At 41.1% G+C, this 26,072-nt stretch overlaps 1 protein-coding gene across 7 annotated transcripts in view; it reads right to left on the bottom strand.

Moving 5' to 3' along the window:
* The window catches only part of EVL (Enah/Vasp-like), a 149,432-nt gene that overhangs the window by 50,364 nt on the left and 72,996 nt on the right, over positions 1 to 26,072 (bottom strand). For all 7 annotated transcript variants that reach the window (XM_071557524.1, XM_071557525.1, XM_071557529.1 and 4 more), the window contains exons 2-3: positions 21,377 to 21,545; positions 13,745 to 13,922 (exon numbers count right to left, since the gene is read on the bottom strand). In XM_071557524.1, the coding sequence (XP_071413625.1) occupies positions 13,745 to 13,922; positions 21,377 to 21,545 (347 nt within the window). The remainder of the gene's footprint in view (positions 1 to 13,744; positions 13,923 to 21,376; positions 21,546 to 26,072) is intronic.

Raw genomic sequence — 26,072 nt, forward strand, 5'->3', positions numbered from 1 at the left:
AGTAGAATGAAAAGTACAACCAGATGTAACACGTTTCTGGGAACAAGTTTTGGTTTCCGTTAAAAGAACCTTGGAAACCCTTGGAAATATTTTTCCCAGCATGGCTGAAATAGTGACTTGGGCACTTACCTCATGCCTGGTGTAGACTCTCAGTGAGTTCCTCAAGTGTGAATGCTCCAGAAGAGATTCACCTATTGTGTGTTGTATCTGCAATTTAACTTCAGAAGCTGAAGAGACACCGGAACGAGTAGGTGGCCACAAAAAGGGTGAGAAAACCTGCCTACAAAAACAGACCTTGGTGCAGCACTTGCATACTCAGTCCCCACTGATGCGCCCCACACACCAACGCTGACCTTTACAGCGTGACCAAGGACACGTCTCTGCACTGTTGAGGTTTTTGCAATGGTTTCTCACTGTATCACTGTAAAAATACCTTCCTTGTGTATTATGTCTTGCTGACCAAACCCCCTGCCCCCAACTCCAGCAGCTCAGTTCGGTGGCTGTCTGCCTACAATGTTCTGCACCATTTGCAGTGTCAGGGAAAACATTATTTAAAAATACGGTGGTGTTGAAAGATCTAACTGCAATATAATGTGATGTAAGACAAGAAATATATACAGCATAACCCTATTCGTGCAATTTTCTGGACGCACCAGTAAAGTCTGATAAGCAAAAAGAGGTGATTTGGGGGTGCACTCTCAGGCTGATGAGATAATGTAAAGCCACCCAGGGGCAATCTCGTCTGTAAGAAAATCATTGCAATAACAGTCCAAAAAATGCAGTTACTCTGCACTCATAGCAATGTTACAGTAGATACCAAAAAGAGGAATCAAATGCCAGCTTGCCTGAAGAGCCATATATCTATTTTCAAGCTTTAGCTCTTAAGTCTAAATGTTATATTTAGAATGATCAGAAAGGTCAGAGAGATGAGAAATTAAATGATCAGCAGGAAGCACAAGGCATGCTTCCCTTTGCATCCTCACCTTTGCTACACTTTTCTAATCCTTGTTCCTTTCACAAACTAGGGGTAAATTACTCATTTTTCTCAGTCAGGAGTTTTGCTGCTGACTCTGCAGGAACCAAGCTTTCTCCTAGTGCCTTCTGTCTCCACTGCAGATCCACAAACTTTTGGGCCACAAATCTCCAGAGTGGTGCAGGGAGCAGCTTGCATGCTGCTGTTGCCCTTTGGCTACCTGCATCCATCCACCTCTGTACCCCCGATCAAGGGTACCCCTTCTGTGGCACTGTGCATGCTAACTCTCGCCAGCCTTTGCATTAGATGTGCCACCCTTCTTAGTCATCATCAGCACTTAGTGATTTGGCAGGCTCTGGAGGACACCGAAAGGCTCCTTTCTTTTTGTCCAAGTTCAGTTAGTCCTGATGTTCACAGAATCATAGAATCGATTGGGTTGAAAAAGACCTCCAAGATCATCAAGTCCAACCCTTGGTCCAACTCCAGTCCATTTACTAGATCATGGCACTCAGCACCACGTCCAATCTGCATTTAAAAATCTCTAGGGATGGTGAATCCACTACCTCTCTGGGCAGCCCATTCCAATGCCTGATTACTCTCTCTGTAAAGAATTTTTTTCTGATATCCAACTTCAATTTCCCCTGGCAGAGCTTAAGCCCATGCCTCCTTGTCCTATTGCTGAGTGCCTGGGAGAAGAGACCAGGCCCCACCTGGCTATAACTTCCCTTCAGGTAGTTATAGACAGTGATGAGGTCACCTCTGAGCCTCCTCTTCTCCAGGCTAAACAACCCCAGTTCCCTCAGCCTCTCCCCATAGGGCTTGTGCTCCATTCCCTTCACCAGCCTTGTTGCTCTTCTCTGGACTCGCTCCAGCACCTCAATATCCTTTCTGAACAGAGGGGCCCAGAACTGAACACAGTACTCAAGGTGTGGCCTCACCAACAGAGAGTACAGGGGAAGGATCACTTCCCTGGTCCTGCTGGCCATGCTATTTTCTGCTGATTCAAAGTGTTTTCCTTTGCATTTAGCAAGGATGCCCTAAGATTTGCTGTCAAAAGCATCTTGAGAAGTGAAACTGAAATGTATTTGTTTGTAAATGATGAAGGAGAACCTAAGAACCCAGATACAAATGTTCACAGTCATTTCTACTGTGGATGCCAATTAAACAAAAAGAAAAAAGCAAATCATAAACTAAAATGCCTTAGAAGTGACATCCATTAAATTTCAGGACAATCCATATTCAAATGGATTTCTGACAATATTCAACCTTCTGAACATCCTCCTGCTCCTGTCTGCAAAGCACCAGAGCAGCACACAGGTGCCTGCAATCCTGCTCCTCACTCTGCCACGCTGCAGGATATGCACCATTTCTTCACCAGAATGAACAGTTTGCATTTGACACGTTCAAGCAGTCAAAACAGGTGATAACCTCAATGACTCATGACTCCAAGTTTATTTTTAAAGGTGTGAAAAAAGGCAAGATACTTCTCTGTGCACCTCTCTCAGAGTGCTGTATCGCACCGGTGATGTTCACGCAGCTTTCCAGGCGCTGCACTAACCACCAGAGGGAGTTCCTGGAAACCAGCACTGGAGGAAACGGAATCAAAATTGATGTTTTCTACAGAGCTTTCCAGAATACTAATCAAGACCAACAGATAAAGCTATCCATGCAAATCTGATTGACAGTGATTGCTTGGTAGGGTTTGACTTTTTTGCTGGTAGAAGCAGAGCAGAATTTTAAATGCACCTTCAAGACCTGAGTCACGCCATCTCCTCCTCAGCTGTGCAGCTGAGCACGTACAAGGGCAAAGGCTGGATGCCTCGGGAACTAAAATCACCTGTCAGCAGAATACTTCCTTCCTGAACTGCTGGATGACCCACTACCATTCCATTCTATCAGACTTGTGCCTTGCTCCCAGCTGTGTGTCAGGGACTGTGCAGCTTATTGGGCCACCAGCCAGCAGCACAGGACTACAGACATACTCATCACCTTCAGGTGAACCCCCCTTGCTCTGTGGCATGGAAAGGAAACTGTGCAATCACTGGAAACTAGATGCCTAGCATTTAAATGGCTGAAGTTCAGTTAAATGAATCCCATTTTCATCTGTATAGCTTCATTAGGATTAACTGCAGAAATTACAAGTCATTGCCATAAGGGTCTGAGATTCTGCTTGCAGAATGCCACACACCACCTAAAGCTTTCAAGTCCCTGACTTGGTGAAAAATAAAGCGCTGGATGACTGCATGGAGTCATCTAAGAAGGCCATTAACAGATTTTGTATGAGCTTCCCAGGGATTACCAGTCAGCAGCAGAAGCTGCTCTGCATGCTTTGCTGGCAGCAGCATATAGCGATTCACTCAGTGGTAGGAATTAAGCAGACTTTCCCCTCAGCTGAACCTGCTGACAGAGATGGGTGCAGAGCTGTGCCCCACCTCCTCAGCTGAACGCTGCCTGCCCCCATTCACTCCTCTGGTCCTCAACACAGTGTGTTTTGACCAGAGGCATGTTTTTAGTGAATGTTGTTTGCAGAGTGAACCATGGCACTTAATGAAAGCAGAATTTAAAAACAAAATTAAAAATCCTATCAATTTTATTTTGATTACATGTGAAAAATCCTCTCAGCCCAGCAACTTATTCTTGATTCCTACCTTTATACATGCAAATTTCTTCCCAAATTCACTTCTGGTATAAAATCCAAAAATTTGCATACACAAACCCCATCTGTTTGCAGAGCTCAGTAAGTGATAATCTGATGTGCACTGCTCATATGAACACACATATGGACACGCACAACACACACATTCCTGTGAGTTCTCTCTAACTGTCCCAGGGAAATCCACGGGAGCATCACTAAAAGCACACCTTATCTGCGTTATATTCCAGGTCCCCAATTCATTATTATTAAACTAGAGGTTTAATCACCATTGTAGTTACTAATTAATTACACTATAATTACAAATCATTCATTCATTAATTAGAAAGTTTGGAAGAAGATCATAGCAAAATTGTTAGGAACCAAAGAAGGTTTCTTAGCAGCCATCCTTGACAGTCAGTATGAAAAAAGAGAGGAAAAATGGGATGAATTTTGCCTTTAGAGGCACCTAAAATACATAACTGGCTGTCCATGCTACTGTTCCTTGACCACACAGACAGCCCAGATCAGATATAAAACCCTGTGCTACAGACACTTACATTTCTGGTCCCGTTAAAAGGAAGATCACAGCCACACAATTATTATTTGTTATGAGTGGGATCACAGTTAGGGGAATATATGAGTTACTGTGTAGAGACAAACTATTACAAGATCTGTCTCGTAGCTGGGAATGCAGAATGTCTACTAAACAAAAACAAAAACAAAAACAAACAAACAAAAAAGGCAGCTAGTTTCTTGACAACTCAGCAACTAAGGCCAGGTTGAATGGGACTTTGAGCAACCTGGTCTAGTGAAAGGTGTCCCTGCCTCTGACAAGGAGGTTGGAACTAAATGATCTTTAAAGTCCCTTCCAACCCAAACCATTCTATGATAATAATGCAAACCTACCTTAATCTCTATACATTTGCGTGTCTCCTTTCAAGTTAAATGCTGATAAAAAACTAGCTGGTACCCAACAATTACAAAGGGTACCTGTGAACATAAAGTATAAAATAAGTAATGGGGGGAGGAGGGTAACACTAGAATTAGACAACACCATCATTATCAGAATGCACTATTTCTGCAAGATGATTCAGAAAGAACACAACACTTATTCCTGTGTTATGTATAGTCAGATACTTGTTAATGCTGTAGAAAGCTGGAGAGGTCACTTTTTGTACAAGCTCTTCTAATTTTCTATAGTTCACTTTTCCAAAAATAAACAGCACTTGGAGAAGCACAGCACCATTGTAAAAGTCTAGTTTGGTCTGATTCAGGCTTGGAGAACATATCAACAGTTACCACTCTTTGCAAATCTGAATCTGGGTAACTACCACTACAACACACTTCCTGGTCATTTATTTTAATGGTTTTGGTTTTGTTTTAAGAATGGGGGCATCCATTACAGTTTTTAAAATAGTCCATTTATTTTTCAATACTTATTTTCTTTCTCCTAGAGAGAAAGATTTCACAGAATATTCTTCTCAACTTATTCTGTGACATTATATATTATGAACTATACCAATACTTGGTTCTAAAAATAGTGTGAGTCAATCCAAAGAATGGGGTGAGATGTCAGTGTATGTACAGAGGCATATCCACACAGTTCTGTGTGGAATTACAGCACCTCTAGTTCATGCAGGGTCTGAAAAGGAAGACAAACTGCCTTAAAAAAGCAATTTGTGTTCCGACAGAAAGTTATTTTATTGTTATTTTAGAGAACACCCGAGCACACCAAGTATCAAAGCACTTTAAGAATGACAGAAATTGAACACAAAACAGAAAAAAGGTTTGTGAAAAAATCAAATCTCTTCCAAGAAGCAATTTCTCTTTCACTGAAAGAAATCAGATACTGAATCAATAAATAAATGTCCCATAGACTGTTACTGGTGAGCAAAACAAAATGCACTGAGACTCAACATGCCAAAGTATGGCAATGGAAAACGTAAAGAGAAAAATACTGTTCTCACAAAAACCTGTTTGCTCTTCGTATGCTTCAGATTTTTGAAGAGCTGTGGACTTTAAGGACAGACTGAGCTTATGCAGGAGATTCAAAGGCAGCAGACAGGTGTAAACCCACCCCTTTGCCACTGCCTGTGCAGAGCAGAGGGACAGGGGCAGGGCAGATCCCATCACTGCCCGCTGTGGGGCTGAGCCTGAGGGCGCTGGTGGCACACTGCTGGCATAGGCTGAGCGCAGGTACTTCTTCTCCTGCCACATCCTTGGGGACAGAAGAGGAAGGAGAGGAGGGTGAGTGACACGGAGCTGCTTCTGTGTAACAAAATCTCCTGGTGCAAAGCCACTTTTGCACTTCTGTGGCTCAAGGCTGAGCTCCACTCACAGCCCTTGTCTGACACAGGACATGACGCATATATAGTCCAGACTAGCCCCAAAAAAGCAGCCCTTGTCAGATGAAGGGGTATATTCAGCAAGTAAACACCCTATAAACATTCTTCAAATGAACACCAGCCAAACTTTGGCCTACGCTGCTTACACATAAATTACTGGACTTCTTAAATTTTGATAATTACTTTTTTCCTAAATTAATATGTTCTTCTGCCACTTACTGTCGTCTAGTGAAAAAGCCACATTGAATCTCCTACCACTGAGCTCTGGAAACTTTGCCAGTTTGCACCATTTTCAGAAAAACAAGACTTTGAAGGGAATGGTACCAAGGAATCTTGCTAGCACAAGTCTTTGCTTTCAACATGTGCAAGTCTCTTAAATCTCTCGACAATTTTTTTCCCACACACAAGTTTTCTTCCTGAAGTGGTTTTCATTTAGTGAAGAAGAATTTAGCAGAGCAAAAGACATCAGGAAGAGGCTCAAGAGCCATTAGATTTATAGTACTCTTCAAAGAACAGAGGCACCTTTTGTTGTTCCAGACATTTGACAGGGGCTCCGGCGCTGCTGCTGCTGCTCTGAGCAGGGATACAATAGAGTCCCACAGGAAAGTGGCTAAGATGTGTACAAGCAACATGCCATGGGCTTTTGTTTGCATATCATTGGGAGAGCACTTCAGTGCCTGGAAAACTTTCTGCCGTGGATCCCTACCATCTGGAGGGCTGAAAAACTGAATTGAAAAAATGCCTACTTCTATAGAGCAGAATAATTAAATAACGGTTTGATACTTCCTGACAGATGAATAATAGCAGTGATATTTACAGTTCTAATGCTGAAAGGAGTCTGTAATCACAGTTTATCTACTCACAAATGGAGCAATTCACCTCCTGTGCTCCAATCAGCTGGAGCCAAGTTAATACAGAAGATTAACCAGTTTTACTCACTGCTTCTTCTGGCTGGGCCAACTTCTTCCAGGTCTTGTTTTAAACATGTTTCTCTTAATGTGAACTGTACCCAGGTTCCTAGAAATGTCCTATATCCAACTCAGGTTAACCTGAGGACACTTGAGCAATTTGGCAGGCAAGGGAAGCTTGCAAGGCAAGTGCCTATTATTCCAGGAGGAGAAGTGTTGGTTGTTTTGGAAAGGTGAGCAGTGGGTTTGTGTAAGGACAGTCATCCCCATCAGAATGGGAAGAAAAAGCCTTTGGACCTACACACGATGAGTGCTGCCATGGGCTGGGCTGATGCTTTTCAACTGAGGTCACAAGGGACTCTCCTGCCCTCAAAGGGTTAAAAATGTGGTGGGGCACTGCCTGGGGGGTGCCCTTCACTGATTGCTCAATAAATTCACCCCTAGTTTGCTGCTCTGTCCAGTTTGCAAAAGAAGGAATTTGTCTCTACAGTAAGCAATATACTAAAAGATTATGCATAAGTCAGGTGGATTTTTCTGCAACAGTTCCAGCGATAAAGCAATGCAGCAGACGAAAGCAAAAAGCTCATCATCTTACTTGAATTTTCCCTCCCTCTTCATTGATTTACAAAGCACAGCAATTTAGATTAGAAACTGCCCTATCCACAGAGCATTTCTGAGCGGCTAAAGTTAATATTGAAACTGGTGTAGGCATGAAGCTGGAAAAACTGTGAAATGTATTTCTCTAAACCTTTTTCTGGTGTTTTTGAAAGATGTCAGTCAGGAAAGATTTATTCCTCTGGGAAAGCTTTGTTCTTTGAAGAAGCAAAAGTGCTTTGTATTTTTCACATGCACCCAGTTAACCATTGCCTGTGGGCTGCTATTTTGGCTAGCACTAGGTGTCTGACCACATGGATCATATTTACACTACTGAGTTCAAAAGTTTGTTATTTACAAGTTCTCTGTGCCTAAATTATAAATATGAACAAGTTGTGGAATGGCTTGGTTCAAAGACCTGCAGCAGGTGCATGCTTACAGTTCTGCAATGCCTACACAATATGAAGTTACATGTTGTCAGCCTTTACATGTTATCAGCACACTTAGAAGTACAATGTGCACAGAATATACCATCTTAGTGCTTTATAATCTGCACCAACACACCTGATAGCGTGGGAGATGAGTTTGCAGCATTGTATGCAGTGTCTTGCATGGGGCACAGATCCCTTTACAGCAGTACAGTTTTGGAACCAGCTGACTGCAAATGGGTATTGTGTTCTGTGGTGGGTCCCTTCTATTATTGATGAGTTATTTTATGTATTATGCAGTACTGTAATGAAGATGCAGTCTTTTGTGTTCCCACACTGTGTCCTCTGCGGTGCTGGGAAGTCTTGAGGCAATATTATCAACTAAAACAGGCACCGCATTGTAGAAGATGAATTCAGCTGACTGAGTTTCCCAGCAGTTACACTTGAGTACCATTAAAAAACTGAGAGCCATGGGATTAGTTGAAACAATTCTAATGAAAAAATGAACTGAGTATAACATTAGAAAAATCTATTAAAAAACCTGTGTAGACTTTCATCTGAAATCCACTGCACCATAATCTTCACACACATCCTTCACTGATAGAAACCTTGCAAATACTTAGGGCATCTAATTAGACAAAAGAATGTATGCTACATTCTGCCAGTTTATCTGCTGTTTGATAAATCAATGCTTTATTCTTATATTTCTCCCCTTATTTTGGTGGTATCAAAGTGCTTTCCAAGGAACTTCCTCTCAGCAATACAGAAATGCTGTCACTTCTGTAAAAGGGTAAGAGCAGAATGACTGAAGGAATGGGAAAAGATCTCAAATTCTGTAGAACTTCATAAAGTTCAACTTATGGGAAACAGGGCTGGAGAAATACCTGTCAAATAATCCACAATGGTGGAAATGGTGGAAAAGAAAAGTCAGCAGATCTTCAGAAGAGGAGCAGCCCTTCTGACTACCAAAACATTCTTCCTGCAGAGTTAAGGCTGGGTCTGTGAAGCTCCATGTGGGAAGGCATGGGGTTGAACTCTGCACCCTCCATGACCTACTTCTCTATTGTGTGGTATGTAAGCCACTTAGAATATTATTTATTGCTTTCTTATAAGCAATAAATAAATAAACAAATTACTATTAACTTTCTTCAAATCCCTCTCCTACTATTGCATGCTCTTCTCCAACTTCTCCCTTAGTCAGATAAGGCAGCTGACCTCTATGATGAACTCTGCAACAGAGCCCTCTGCTTAAGGCTTTCCAGCATGTGGTGTTTACATTCAGAAACAGGATTTTCATGCATTGTAAGTCAACAATAAGTATCAAAGTCCCCAGGGTAAAAACATCAAAAGAAAAGCAAAAGTTGATAACACACATCCATGATGTCACAGGCAGCATTTACCAGTAGCACAGATCTCCAAGAAGCACCATCTCTTTAAGCCATGGAAGCCCAAGATGCCCCCAGAGCTGGTCACGCCAAGGCACAAAGAGGAGCCACTGCCTCCTTCTGCAGCACAGGAACATGCAAGCGCTGCCAGGGACTAGCAGGGACTGAGGCAATGTCTGAAGTGAGCAAATAAAGAAGGAAAAAGGAAGAATTCTTTTGCCTATCCCCAGAAATTTGGGGAGCAAGAAAGGAGAGAAAATAGTCTTATTCCCTGTCTCAAGGAAGTGTAACAACCCCCTGGTAGAAGCACTGAGCGCACAGGCTCCATTAAGCCCTGCAGAAAGTTACCTTCAGCACAGGCACCACTGGCTTTCCTACAAAATTATGGCAGGGAACAACTTGCCTGTTTTAGCTTACTAATGAGCTCACTTCATGTCCTGGTCCAATAATGAGCTGCACTGCCACCAGTCATTGCATTTGGTAAATCTAAGAGGATGTATGCCCTGGAGAACATGAAACTTTTCTGCTTAGCAAACATCACCCTGTGGGCAGTGTCCACACAAAATGCTTTTCCCACAGTCTCCTGGGGCAAGAAGGGGTGATGCTCTGCCCCCAGTGAAACCTGCCTGCAGGTGACAAAGTAAGCTACACTGCCTTGTATCAGGTAATTTATGCCAGTGAAAGGTCTGACTTCACAAAGTGGACAGCCATGAAAGAAAAACAATTAAATGGGAAGTCATTTGTCATACTAATGATCTTACTAAATGTCACTATTAAAGAACTGTAAGCAAGAGATTGGTAATGAGAAAGTCAATGTTATAATTTGCTCTCATTTTGCAGGCTGACTCAGGACCAACTCTTCATTTTTTATTGTGGAGAACAGATTAGAGATGTATAAGGAAACCGAAGTAATTAGGCATATAAACAAGCTGGCAGGTAAACAATTGTGATTCAGTAAGACAACCGTCAACCTCTAAAGCAAGGATGGTACATATTTGTATTATTATTATTTTCTTTTTAGTCTTATTTTCTCTCATTTCAGATTACTCTTAACATAATCATTAGCATCCTCACAAAGCACTACCCTGGGGATATGCACTGGGAGAGACTCCCCCCACAGCACTGAGAACTTGGACATGTGTAAGATGGCCAGCCCTCTCCATGGGTGAGAGTATGAGCACGTCCCCGCAGAAATGCAACTAGACAGAGAATTTAGACTATGGCTTTTCTCCCAGCTTTTGCGAACTTTGGAACGTCACACCCCAGGGAAATTCCCTTACTCAGCACTGATCTTGACATGCAACTCAGGTTAACACCTGGCTGTAGGATCTGATTCAGTCCACTTAACTGTAGGCATTTAACAAAGCATTTGGTTTGGTTTTCACTCACACCCCATGTAATCAGTACAGAGAGATCAGTGCCTGTGGTTGATCTTGGGCATCAGAGTTTCTCTCATGAGGAGAAGGGACAGTACAGTAATTCCCATCACTCATTCATAATGAGTATGTTCATTTGAAGTGACCCAGTAATTTGAATTTCAACACTACCTAAAAATTATTTCCAACTCCCCAAAACACAGACTGCTATAATGCTTTTAAACTAACTCAGCTTTATGCACCATTCAAAACCCTGCACCACAGTTTTGTGCCAAGACTAGTTATTTTCCCAAATGTTACAGTATCCTGACTCCATGTCTGCTGAAGATATGATGCAGTCTCACATTTTCTGCTGTAGTCTACCATGATTAATTTTAGTCTATGGAAGTGGGTGGTAAAATAAAGGGAGAAGCAGCTACGGAAGCCAGAATCTATTCAACTATGGGAAGACCAGAAGTTCCTAAACATAATAATGTCTCAGCAGGGAATATATGAAAAACTAAACATTACAAATAGCACATCCCAAGTAGTGCACAGACCATATTCCAAGCTGTGGAGTTAGCAGATCAAGTATGGTGACCTATGAATGTGCCAGAGGGAACCACTGTTTAGCTGTGTGATTTTGCTTGAGCATTTGATTAGTGTGTGGAGCAGTTCTGTGCATATAAATGCCCCCCCCCTCCCCTCCCCCTTAAAGCTGCCATCCATCTGCATAAGCATATGAGCAACTTTAATACATGGATGCATAGATATAATAAATACAATTTTTCCCTAATGATTTTTCTGTATGAAAGAGCAGATTCTAATGCAGCATACAGGCAGCAGAATGGATGGAGCATGCAGGCAGTGGCTGTGCCTGAAAAGATATATGGATATGTGTGTTTGTGTGAAATCTTATTCACATTAATTTATAGCCACAAATGCTTATGGGCTGTAGGAGCCCGCAAGAGCAGATCTGAAAAAATGTTCCATACCTTAAATTCATTATGTACTTTTGCTGTCAACATGCACACTGAGATCACTGCAATAACTGGGAAACTTATGAAGATATAAAGGTCCTCAATATAATCTATTATAAATTTGTAGCTAATATAAATTAAAGAGAACTATTTATAGAAATAAATTTGATAATTAAAAATTATAGCAGTGACTATTTGGGGAATTTGTTTCATAGAATCAGAGTTTTTTTAACAAAACCCAAATGCTGAAATGCCCTTTAAACCATATTTCAGTTTTTGACCAGCTCAGCTGTAAAGAATGGGACAACTGGAAACCTTTGAAACCTTTAACACTTTACATGTGAGAGAAAAGGGGTTGTTGAAGACAGAATATTTACCAGATTTTTTTTTTATGGAAAAGAAAGTAGGAAATTTTTTCATCTGTGACCCAATTCATGTCTGTGTATGTGACAACTACAAACTCTAAAATGCAAGCCCATCAGCATGGGTGGCATCTTAAGTCTTAAAGCATCTAAAGCACACTTTGGTGTGCTAAGTAAATGAATAAAGAATACCCAAAAGAATGCAAAATGCAAATTATTATTTGTTGAATATTCATAAACTTCTCAGAAATCTAATAGGCTTTCAAGTATTCAAAAATACTTTCTTAAAATACTTTCTGTTTTTTGGTAAGAGTAGCTAATATAATTAAGGTATCAACCATAAGACAGTTACTTTCATTTTAGTCTATGTGCAATAAATCCTCAACCTGAGACTCATTTCCACAAGGCATTACACTGAAACAACATCAAAATCCTGGAAAAATCTCACTCTGTTTGATGGGAAGAGACAGATGGAAAAAAAAACCAATCCAAACTTAAGAACTTTCAGAAAGATAAAATCATCACAGGCATTAAATCAATCACTACACCAAGACCATAGTCAAAGTATCCAAATTTGAAGTCTTATTTAGTGGTCTAAAAGGGCTGAGCACATCTGAGCAGCCAAAGCACTGTACTCTTCAGATTTGCATAAATTTAGGACTGGTGAATCTTGACTAGATTTCCTCATGAAGTCTTCTGCTGTGGCACAACTTCAGCTGAAAATGTTCAATCTGAAGAAGGTAGGGTTAAGTCCTCAGTTTTCATAAACAGAACTCAGAATTTAAAATATTTCTTGATTTTTGATGACTTCTGCATTTTCCAGCTTAACAGGTCAGAAATAGAATAAAAATATGAACTTCCATATTACAGAGACACCTTTCAGTAAGACATATTTGTGTATTTAAGGTTGACAGGAGACAATCTCTCTCTAATGAGCTCCTATCCATCACCAGTGAACACTGCAGTGAAATCTTGATGGCAGCAGGTGATGTAAACCTTGAGTCACTGTGTTTGCAAAAGAAAACAGGGCTGTGGTGTGCACTTTACAGGGAAAAACGACATCACACAGGGTCTCCTCTGTTCCCAGCCCAGGAGCTGCAGAGAGGTCATAAGCATGTAACTAAGGGCAGTACTTCATTCAGATACCACAGACCAGAAACTGGTTTCCATTGAGAAACCAGGCTGTTACTTTGGACTCTTGTCAAGCTAGTGCAGTGACAAATTCACAGAACAGCAAACCACAAATATTTTCTGCAGTCAATATAGTATTGAGGGAATCAGTCAATGCTTGCAGTACATGCCTTTGCATTTTACTTTATGAAATAATCAAGGTGCCACACACTCCTCTTTTTGAAAGCTGACCTGCAAGAGCCACCAGCTGGAGCTGACACTCAACACATTAGAAATACCAGCTCCAAGTTCTATCCTATAAAATGTTGCTAATTTTACTCTAGCTTCTGTTTATTTAAAGTTATATTCTGCCATCCAGCAAGCAAAACATACACAGATCCACATAAATCAGTGGGGCTACCTGTCAGCTGAGGCATTCCCAAGAAACTATGGTGAGTTAAGGTACCATGAAAAATGAGAATGAAAGAGAACAGAACCTGAAAACGTACAATTCATACTGCAGCAAATGCTGATCTAAAGGCTGTCTTCCAAAGGCTAAGTTTTTTTATTATAATGTGTTTTATAATAGCATACTATTCAATACAACCGCACTAGGTGATTGATAACAAGCACTGTAAAATGTCACAAATTAATAAGAGATTAATTTACCTCCATCTTGTGAGTTCATGATATTCAGAGCAAACAGCATTGCATTGGAGAATGTGGTAGCCTCTTCTTTGCTTGCAAAATTTAAGCCATAGACCTGCCGCGCGTCGCGCCATTGATGAAAGGTAGGTGTTGCTTGATTGTACTTCAATCCTTTCACAATGGAGTAATTAATCACTACCTGTGATTTGAAAAAGAGGGTATAAGGATTAAAAATAGTTCTGCTTTCAGTGGGAAAAAACCCTACCTAAACCTTGTGTAAAGGTTAACTAAATTGGTAGAGGCAGTTTCTGTGGCAGCTCCTACATGGCTGTATGGTAAGGCACTGTGTGTTTCAGTGACAGAAACCCCACATCTGGGGATGAGATTTATAACAATTCAATTCAGCCTCAGGGACTTGCAAGCCAGTTTTGCAAAATCTATTACCTGCTCGTGTTTTCTACAGCACCTCCACAGGATGCAGCTGTGCAGATGCTGCAGACAGCTGTCAGGAGCCAGTGCCAGCAGCTGTTGACATCTTTTGGAGGATGATCATGCACAATTGTTAGAAAAGGAGCCAGACAGAGCTGTTGGCACTAACTCTGCCCTACAGCAGATAAATGTTTGACTCATTGCACTGACTCTACTTTTCTCCTCCCATGTGCCTGATCACCACCATCTTCTTGTGTTGAGAGTTTTTCCTCTAGAATCAGACAGGCAAACCCAGACAACCACATAATTCCTCTCCCACCGCCTCCCTTTGCTGTACGTGCAATATTTTCCAGGTAAGAGGTGCAGCAGAAGGGCGTTTCTGTATATTTTGATTTAATCTGCCAAATACAATGCCCTGTTTATCCTTGGGCAGGGCACATGGGACACCAAACCACACAGTACAACTGGGATCCAACCAGAAACCACCAATGCTAAAAGTGTCAGCTGATCTAGATGAAGGCAGAGAGGCAGGAGTGTCCACTGCACCACTAATAAACAAGGACCCATGGCAGAGACAGCATCTCTGAGATGCCAATTTGTGCACTGGCAATGGCACTGTGTTGTGACACAAAGTTAAGAAACAAAATGCCAACAGAAGGGATCATAATTATTCTCATAACAAGGCCAGTGCAGTTGAAAACAGAGACATTGTAGGAACTGGAGGCTCCCTCTTTATCAGCTCACAGGCTGGGGGCAGAAGGGAACCAGGCACAGAGAATCTTGAAATTATGAGCAGGGAAAGTCTGAAATTCTTTATTCAGTACAGCAAATCTGGTCTTGAATGTCTGAGATTCTCTTGGCAAATGGATTTATTTTGGCTGGAGTTTTACCAAGAACCAGAAAAATCCCACAATTTCTGACTCTTGTTGAAAGTCAATCAATGGAAATCCTCCATCAAACTAGTTTGTATGGCTCATCTGTAAATTAAGTGGGCTAGACACTGGTGTACAGGAGTAGGAAAGAGGGACTTTAGTGCATGCTGCCCAGGAACTCACTCTTTAATGCAAGTCTTACTATTCTGAGCCTTGTACGATGGGAGCAACAACTCCAAGCAACAAGGGAACAGAGTGCCAGCAATGAATCAACTTTGTACACAATATTTATGTTAGAGGTGGATCCCACACTCCAGAAAACCTACCAATACTTTTTTTTGCAGTCTGATTGACCAGCACTTTGGAAGTTTTCTATTAACACTATGGGTCGAATTAAAAAAAAATCCAATGTCTTTAATTAGTTGAACAATAATTTTATTAGATGACTGACAATTCTCCTTAATTATAAAGACAGGCTTTTAAAACTAATTTCAAAATTAATGACTCCTGAGTTTTAAATTTTCAGTGGATTGCCAGTTGAATTGGCAGAAAAAATAGTAGATGAGCACAATAAGGGACAAATTGTTTTACACACATTCCTATTTTCATACAGTTAACAGGTGTCTGATAACTGTACTGTATCAATACACAAAAAAATATGGAAACCAGCAAAGAAGCCAATACACCACTAGATAATTACATATATGCTCTTATTTCTAGAATGGATTTACTTACCTGAGCCAGCATTAAAGAATGACATAGCAGATAGTCTTTGAATACTTGGTCTACTATTAGGCTCAAATATGATGGTCCAACTGTTGCTCTCAAACCAACATCGTTATTAAGGTTCCATGCAAATACTCTGGGAAGCAATCAGACCTACATTGCTTTTTCTGTCACATTTCATTGAGATTCCTGACCTGTGAGCCAAAGGAAGATGCAGCCTACATATGGTATACAACCTCCCAAGGGTCAGTCCCCTGAAAACAGGAACAGCATCGCCAGCGTGCAGTGTGGGAAGACACCCACACCAACCAGAATGACATAGAAACTGATCACAGCAAAGGCACTGAACTCACATTATAGCTTGACAGCTTAGACTGCCTTTTTCCCTTGAAAACTGGTGACATCACCCTCTTTCTTCCACTGAGCACTGAGAGCCTGTACCAAGGTTGGTGACACTCAAGAAGTCTCTGGAACATCAAGAAGACTCATGCCTGGATTACTAACCCAACAGTTTTAACATGGACCAATTTTTAAATCTTCCAATCATTTTTTAGTAGATTAACCAAGGGAAGGCACAGTCAGTATTTTCAAGGAAATGTTTAGAAAGACTGAGCTTCTATGAGGCTTTCAAAGTACATCTTTCTCACCTACTAAAAGAAACTTCTATTTCAAAGGACACCACTCTCAAAGTCCAAAGAGCACCAGAGGGTGCAGTGCAGCTGTATAATGAAAAATAGAAATTGTAAGAACCTGGGCCAAAAATTGTTTAATAGAAGTTAGGTAAACTGTAAAAAACCTGCTTCCCCAGAACACTGACCCAAGGAGCTCCAAGAATCTGCTCTGTACTGAGGGTCTGATCCCTTCAGTTGAATAGAATTAATGTTGACCTACAGTAATCATTAGGATGCATACATATGTAATAACTTGTCATCAAATTTAAATCAGAGTTTAAAACTAGGAAATGAAACTTAAAATAGCCAGAATGTCATTTTATCCCCTTTGGCTCATGTTTATAGAAAATACTACAAAGGAGAAGGGGTTCTCCTGCTGTTGGTAAGATTGAGTGCACAAATGTGTCTGGAGAGTCTGCAAGGCACATGATGATAACTAAGTGCTTCAGAGCAGTAATTAACATAAAGGTCTTCCTGTTTGAAGCATAGGGGTTTTTTACGGGTGTTTCTCAGGAATGTTGACTCTAAAGCTTCGTATGTCAGTAAGACAGCATCTGCCAGGCTGAGCAGACCAACAGCTCATCTTTTAATCTTCAGTTGTAGTGTACAATAGGTGAATTGGAGAAGATTAGTAGAAACCTTGCAGAAATGAGTAATGGATTTGACCATGACAAACAGTTCTTCCTATAACTCTTCACCAAGAATTTGACTTAAAGCTGAAACATGTCATTTTATATACCATTGTTTTTCTTTTCAACTCCCTTTTAGTATTTTACTTCCTCAAACAAAGTAGTCTTGTTACTGATTAAATGTCTGTGTTGTTTTGATCCCTGTTAAATTCTGGATATCAATGATCTCATTTGGCAAGGAGTTTCACAGTCCAACCGTGCATAGCATTAATAAGTTGACACCTTCCCATGTTCCCCTATAAGGTTAAAAAAAGATTTGCTTCACTTCTACTTGGTACTCTCCTTCACCCTTTCACCTCATTTTCAGGTGTAGGCTCCCTGAGACAGGGTCTGAATTTTAGGATCTATAAAAAAGCTCAAAACAAAGAAGCCCTTCCTTTTGGTTGCTGAGTTGAGAGCTCTCAGCAGTGACGATGGTGGTGGCCAGTGGGACTCATGGGATTGGGGCTAGAAGGAATCAATGGGCTTCAGGGCAACATCTGAGGTGTAAACACAGCCAAGACCACAGGAAGGGCCCTCACACAAGTCTCGCCCCCATGCTCTCACTTACTGAACCAGGACATCATTTGTATCTTGAGAGCACAAAATGGTTCAAAAGGTTGATAGCAGCTTACGCCCTGACACACTGACAGTGCTCAGTCTTGTCTCACAGGAAGCAGACATGATTGCTAAAGCAGGGAGGATGTAAAAACTACTACAGCTGAGGCCAGATTCTATTCTTCTGAACGCAGGTCCAAACCTAGCAAACTTCTAATAACTTATAGCATTGATTAATTTGTTCTTTATTTTTCAACAATTGTGGTTAGCTTATAGCCCAAGAATGTCATCCCTGTTTCGATTTTGCTTTGGGCTCACATGTAAAATGTCCCACCTTCCCCAAGGCCCTGTTTCTATGTTCACTTTTCAGCCACACCAACACACCAACCCTTCAGGAAATGTGATTCACTTTTGACTTGCACCCTCCTCCCTGCCTGGTTGTTCAACATGTGCCTTTGGGTGATGAGATCACACTGAGATGACCTCACTTGATGTAAAGTCATAAACTTTCATTTGATCAGGTCTCTGGTCTGGGGAGCTAAAGCTTTTCAGCTAAGCCATAAAAATAGACCACTTGTCCATTTTTAGCTTCGTGAACATCTTTCATGGTGACTGACGCTCCCTCATGTCACCATTACAAACAAGCCACATGACAACTGCCAAGTTGCAACACAGGTGCAAACTGTGTGCTTGCAGGTCTTGGGCTTCAAGAATCATAGAACTGTTGAGGCTGGAAAAGACTTCTATGAGGTCTTGAGTCCAAGATGAAGGCTGCAAGGAAACATCAAAACTCATGATGTTAAGCAATTGTAATACTGATCTGGCCTTAGCTTCAAACTAGTTCCGGCCTCTGTGGCTACTTCCAAGCTTCAAGAGTCTACTTTTGGTTTTCTGAAGGTTACACTCACACCAGCATGAGTCTGTGCAAACATGCACCTCTGTGCAGAGCAGAAAGGGGAATTCATGTACTGCTGGTCTGCAACCCAGCACTGCTGCTATGTGCAAGCATGCGATGAGCACGTCACGCAGACACAGAGGGGAAAAAGAAAGCTGGTGACCACTTCCTGGTGGTGAGAACAGTGCTCCAGTTGTGCTGCTCTAAAAACCATTATCTCTTTGCAGTGAACTTTTTAGACACTGTTAGCTGCAGAAGGAGATAAACACAGATAAGGTGAGTAGAATGAGAAGACAGTGCCATAAATTCCAACACACGCACCAAAAAAGGGCTAGAAAACAGAAAGGTAGCTAGACAAAGACAAGAAAAGGAGTCTACAGAAGAAGATACATGAAAAACAAAAAATAGGATGAAAATTAATGAGAGCTGTCATTAGAGGGGTAATATAAACCAACAAGAATTAAAAGGGAAATGTTGAAGGCCTGCAGGGGTGAAGCCATGAAGATTAGTCTGTGTCTTGCCAAACAGTATGTAATAAAAGTTAAAATTGTTCCTCTACAGTACTGTGTTGTGTTGTCTATTTTAAACTAGTTTCTCAATTTTTGGAAATCTGTGTAGCTTCATTAGCTTCATTATATGCCAAATCACTTGCTAGCTGAAAATTGGTCCTTTTCAGATAAATATGCTTTTTCTGGCAAATCAACAGCTTTTACTAAAACCTCAATTTCAATGAGATTTAACACAACCTGAGAGCAAGCATGAAATGGCTTGTACAGAGAAAAACTTTAACTGAAAATCATTTTTGTTCTCATTGAATGCAAACACTTAGTAAGTCTAGCAAGGTTATGATTCTATGTAAGATTCATATAAAACATATTAAATTCTAATCTTGAGACTTTCAGTGTTCCTTTGAATACTGCTATGCTACACACTGTCTTGAATATATTTTATTCATAATATTGAATTTTTGCAATCGTATTTAAGGTGAACACTTTGTTTTAGACAGTTTTGTGTGACTAAGGTAATAACCAACACTCTTTTTGAGGGAGGTTTTTTAGTCTTTAGAAAAGTATATTCTTCTACCTGCTTCCTTCTGAACTGAGATGATGTTTAGAAAGCATGCAGCCTCTTCATAAGCTGGAACATTTGCAAGCAAATAGAATGTTACAGTTAACGCAATGTTTAAAGTGCAGCTCAAGATTTGACTTTTTACTCTGTTCTACTCTTTAAATTGTATATTCTGATTAAGACAGACCTCTGGTACGTACTCTCCCTTACATATACATGTTGACTTTATGACTTCTGCTCGTTTTACACACCATTATTCAGTCCCATCTTAGACTGTAGTCACATGAAAACATTCAGCTGCTGGCCTTGTAAAACAAACAGCTAGCATAGCCTGGTACAAAGCAGTACTGGCTTTCACAGCTGACTAAAAAGCCATTGTATTTCATTTATTTTTGAAAATATTTTCTATTTTTGAATGCAACTGATGGAATGAATATATTGCCTTTGCACTACTGAGAGTGATAAAAGCAGCTGCAAAACTTTTGGCAGATGTTTCAAAAGTGCACTGCAAGGAGCTGAAAATCGATCTGCTCAAACCCCACCTATTTCTGTTCTGCTTTTCCTTTCTCAGAGCGATGACTCTGTATATGGACAGTGCAGCAAAGTCATTACCACTTCAAGTAAGCAACCTGATTAACTTTTCCATTTTGGCCCAAACGTCATCACAGCCGACAACTGAGAAAGATTATCTGCATTGCCACAAGCAGATCAATCAATTCAACATTTGTGGCAGCTGAGACATGCCCTCACCTCAGCTTTCCAGGCTGGCTTGACTTGGCTTGGCTTGGCTTGACTTGCGCTGCCCCTGCCCATCTCACACCGGCAGCAGTGCTCACCTCACCTTCCCAGGAGGCAAAGCCACTCTCTGAACCAACAGGCAATCAATTGCCCACTTTTTCCTGATTCTTCTGCCAGGCAAAGGGCTCCAGGACAGCACAAGAGGTGGGCAGCCCAGAAAGGCTGGGCTGCCACCACTGTACCACCCTCCCACCAACACACAGAGGGAGCCTCCAGCTCTGAAATTTCTGCTCTAAAATGTAGATGGAACTACGGTACTGCACTGCTACTCCACCCAAGTAAACCTTAGTTTAGGGTCTAACTGAGACATTTGGGTAGGGAGTTTCTGGCAGCATGCCCTGCCCAGCACAGCGCACGCCAGGCTGCCCAGCGCCACGCCGTGGCAGCCCTGGGCTGAGTGCCGTGCCTTGGTGGCTGATCAGACTGGGGCCTGATCCCAGTTCTGATAATCTAAATCCCATATAACTCCTTTAATACCCAGAGAGGTCCTGCAGAATTAGGCTGCTGTAAATCAGATCACAGTGTGCACCTAGGATTTTAAAGTGCATTACAAGGAACTAATTACTTAGCACGGTAATGTAACAATCAAACTTTGTGAGACAGCAGTGCAGAACAATTGAGTTCTATTTTTATTTTTAATACAGTACTAAAAACAAGTAAAAATTAATATGGGGGGAGCTGAGAGCAAAACCTGCAGAGTGAAATAAGACTCATTTCACAAAAAAAATGGAAGGGGAGGAATTACATTAAAATCTCTCTGGCATCTACCAAAAGTTCCTTTTTAGAGACAAGGAGTAATAACTTATGATACATTTTGTGTGCAAAAAATTCTGCAAAATCTGAACGACTGGAGTAAACAAACTTATAGGCACCTTGCAGGGAGCAGGAAACGTTGCATTAGGTGTACAACTGAGGTTACCAAATGAGATCAAAGGTTAATTTACAGGAAACTCAGTACAGTTACTCACTTGTTGATCCTGTAGTTTAACTCCAACTACCCTGAAGGTGTTCGTGGCCGTGTTGTGGTATATGTTGATTCTGCTGAATCCCTGCTGTCCAGGTTTGATTGGCACCCATTTCTTACTGGTATCGTCATAGACCATAACTGAAGCTCGGGCTTGGCAAATACTCTGTTCACTGGAGACCAAAAAAATAAAAAATCAGGGAAAAAAAAGAGTGAATTTGCTGCTTATTACTGAAAACTTCTAAAGGAAAAGAAACCAAAAATAAATTATCAGAACTACTTACAACATATGTTTTATAAGAGATCTGCTAATCCTTTGACTGTGATCTGTTAAATTAAAGCTGACATGTATGTGTTCATAGACTTAAAAACCCTCCTGTATGCTGCTGTTTTGAACTGATAATCTATTTTATATAAAACATTAAGCCCTGAGAAATAACTTGCATCACATAAATGTTATGAAAACTGTCCAACAGTATGAATGCTCCATTTATTTTATGTACCTATTGGCAAGTGAAGCCTTTCACATTTGCATGAAAACCTACCAATATTTTACAGCTTACTGACAAAACAAACGTGACATCCACAGCTGAGTTATACATTTAAAACTGGAAGCAAGCAGACCTTGAACCAAAAGCCACATAAGGTAAACTGAAGAAATCAATTAAGTTAATCCATCTGACGCCTAATACCCAGACCTGCTGACGCACTTAGAGGTCCCAGAATACATGGCGCAAAACACACAGGAACTCTTTCTTTCTTCATCCTAGTAGCAAAGAAAGTGTGAAAGGGGAATCCCCAAATGTCCGCATTCCAGAATTAAAGTACATATATGTTGTATACCATTAGTAACGATTTTTCTCCTTTAGATTCACAGAAACTTCTTTGTACTTTCCCTCTTACTTACATATCCTGACTAATACACTGGAATCATACCCTTCATGAGCAATAAATGCCACTGGCAAATGCTGTTGAGGTGACATGTCAATACAGACCAGTATTTCAATTAGCTTGACTTCCCAGTCACTTCTCTTATACCAGAGGAAATAAGAGCTCCTTGTACAAAGAAAAAAATGAATTCTGCAAATTTTGAAGATATGAGATCTTTAAATGTAACATGGATTTTCAAATTGTGCATCTTAGACCTAAACAAAAATAGTAGGATAAATGCCTTGAAAATCTTTTACATTCATGAGTGTCCTCTTAACTTTAGACATATCTATATATGTATATATACCTCCCTTCCTGAGCCCAAACTATATTAAATAATTTTTGACAATGCAATACCAAGCAGTAATCTGCTTTGCACACAAATCCTTTTTTCCTCCCTTCTTTGTTTGGTTTTACCTTCCTAGCACACACACATAAATAAAGGAGAAGCTTCTGGGTGATGATAAACCATATTGCTGCACTGCCATCCATGCCAAATTACACCACTTGTCAATTATACCAACTGCTGCACACCCAAACCCACTGAATCCCATCACTGTCATCATTTTAATGAAAGGGAGCACGTTACTGCAAGTATTAAGAGGATCTGGGTAGATTACAGCAGCAATTTTCAATCTTTTCTTATTTGTGGGTCTCAAAGAGATTTCCAAGGCAGATGTATCCCCTATGGTACACCAAAGTGTAAAGTCTCTGACTTTAGTGGCTTGTTTTATCAGTCATTTCATATAGCCTCCAGGTAGCCCACAGACCTACTCCAGGCTATGGATAAGAACCTGAAAACTCCCCACAGCCTTTTACAGAGGGAGCAATGATGCTGGCAGACATCTCCATAAAGAACAAAGTAAGAAACTTCAGGATAAATTGTATTTTTATTACATAGCATGGAAACAGCTAGATTCTGTTATTGGAGCAATATATTCAGATGAGAAATACTAAATGTTATTTTATTCATATTCTTCAGGATTTACAAAATCCAGCTCACCCACCAGTTGCTGTTGCTTTGTTATGCGAGATACCTGAAGAACAGCTGCGCCTTTGTTGATGTACTTACCCAGCAAATACCTCTCCCTCCTTTTGTTTAAGGTAAGTTAATGTCTTGTGGCAGCTCCCCCATATCTGACACCAGCAGCTGAGGGATTTGAGCTCGCTCCAGCCTACCTAATCCTCCAACTGGTGCAAGAGTTGCAGCCTGACAGCAGTGGCAGCATTGCCTGCATCCTCCAGACCTGCCTGGGGATACTCAGTCTGCCTTGGATTCACAGATGGGGACAATGAGAGAGAAATATAGCAGCCAAAAGGCAGGTACACTGGATTAGCTTTGTCATATGGAAGTAAAATGGCCAAAAATAGTTGCCCGGGCGGTGCTGAGGCTGAACGGTGACCACCTGTCTTGTGCTATGAGGTTCCAACTCCAGAGCTGGGGGGAGCATCAGCTGTCTAGGACACAACAAACCCCTGCCCAGTGAGACTATGGGCTCCCAGAAACCTTTGTCCCTGGGAGAGTCACACTCAGCCAGTGTGACACCATGTCCTTGCCCTCAAGCCTCACTGTACACTGAAGCAAGAACACATTAGTTTCATCAGAGCAAGCCCTGGACCCAGTGTTGTTTCCATTTCAGGTGAATTTTGGAACCCATAACTACCATGAGTTCCTTAATCGGTCAATATTAATTAAATTATCCTTACTTACAACAAAGAGAATACACCTAACCATACAGACACAAGAGCCTTAACATGGTGCCATATCCAGAGTCCAGTAGACATGGCAACTTTGCTTTCAGTTTTTGCTGCCACTAAAATCAGAAGCAAAGAACTTGCTACTGCCCCACGACTGAAACACGGATATAGACGTCAGGAACAATATTTAACGCAATACAACCAATTGTTACTGTAACATGAAGCAGCAACACATCAAACTCAATCCCTGCTCTTCTGCAGTGAATGGAAGATTTTCATCATTCATTTAAATGAAGACAGGATTAAGCCTGTTATCTGTCATCCAGTGAAATAACAGAAAGAAACACAAAACAAGTACAGCACAAGGGAAATCCTTTCCTGCAAAGCACTTCATCAATCTTTCACCATTCAAAATGCCCCCAGGGACCTACTGCTAGCCTGCTGTCTCACCCTAAATGGAGATGTAACTCCTTACCCTGAAGACTTTTTACTCTTCCTACATATAAAAGCCACAACTGTCCCACTGCTGCTTTAAGAGACTTCCCTGAACACAGCCCAGAAAACACTTATCTTATAAAGGTCAGTGAGAATCTCTCTATTATTTGTGGAGTACATTACTTTAAATGTAAATCATGGTACCAGTTAAGGTCCTACAGGATTTGGGGAGAGCAGTCAGGTGTAGCGATGAGGCTGCACTTCAAGACAGTGCTGGAGTGAAGGTGCCTTCATCCTGAAATAATACTCTTCTCCTCTTCCATCTGTGCAGAACTTGAAAAATGCAGTCCTTTCTTCATGGCTTTTAGTAAATGTACAATTAGTAAGATCTACACCCAAGAAAGAGCCACAAAGGAGTATAGAAAAGAACACAGGGAATATTTGTGAAAATATCTGTATTCTTTGTGAATTATCACGAGACTTAGTGGTGTGGCTTGACATTACTTGGCTGACTGCCAATAATTAAATAGGAGGAAGACACATAGGGGTGGGGGGGACCAAATTACAGAAATTACTGTGGAGTTTGATAATGGAGGAGCCATGGATCAGAGAAAAGTACTGCTTCACTCTGCCTCGACCAGTGGGTTATCCAAATATACAAGCTAAAATCTAAGGTTGGAGCCACAAAAGACCTGTCACAGAGAATAAGTAAGAAAAAAAGAGAGCAAACCGTAATATCTGGAGACAAGTCTTTGGGCCTGAAGGGTATCCGAGGCTTTTCCCTCTTGTCCCAGACTGAGACAAGTGGCCAAGCAGCAATGTACTCCTTCACTGACCCATCTTCTCTACTTACAAGGTTATCTTCTCAGGAATAAAACTTTTGCAGAGCATGGTTCTGAGGCACTGATGACACCTCTGACCAGCTGCCCTGTGCAGAGCCTGCCACAGCACAGGGTTATCCCACCTCTACCCTGGACACCTTGTCCAGCACCAACCCATCCAGAGGTCACCCCTCCAGGGGCAACAGGAGAGGTTTAAATGCTTTCTCCTAGAGCCAGGACAATGTCAGACAGCTTTCGGAGGGTCACCAAATCCTGCTCACAAAAATTGTAACATATATCCACAACCAGCTAACTTCAGGATTAAACATCTAATTGTTGGCTCTACCCCAGCATGCCAGGTGGACCTGGAGACTTCCACTATCCTTCATATTTACAGATGCAATGGTATCCTTGGGGCAGACACTCCCTTAGCGCCAACTGTGAAAGCTCCCTCATAGAAATCAAGCTCTCATGCTTTGAACATGTTATGGATCTATCTTGTTTCAAGTTGTTTAGGATTTGTTCACCTTCAAACAAGCTCTTTTCTGATATTCGTAGGAAATGCAAATAGCTATTTTTACAAACATTTACCTTATTTTTCATTTCCATCTCCCATACTTCTGCCCCCCTAACTTTAAATGATTAATAATTTAAAAATTATTTTGGACTGATGTAATCATTCTTATTGGTGTGAGAAATTGCTAATATTACTTAGTTCCAGGCTCATCCTACTTGAAAACAAAACTTTAGCACAAGCCATTTAACACATCTCACTCTACTTGTTCACTGAGTTTGCCAAAGGAAGTCACACTTGTG

Source organism: Pithys albifrons, chromosome 6, assembly GCF_047495875.1.
Source record: "Pithys albifrons albifrons isolate INPA30051 chromosome 6, PitAlb_v1, whole genome shotgun sequence".
NCBI lineage: Eukaryota > Metazoa > Chordata > Aves > Passeriformes > Thamnophilidae > Pithys > Pithys albifrons.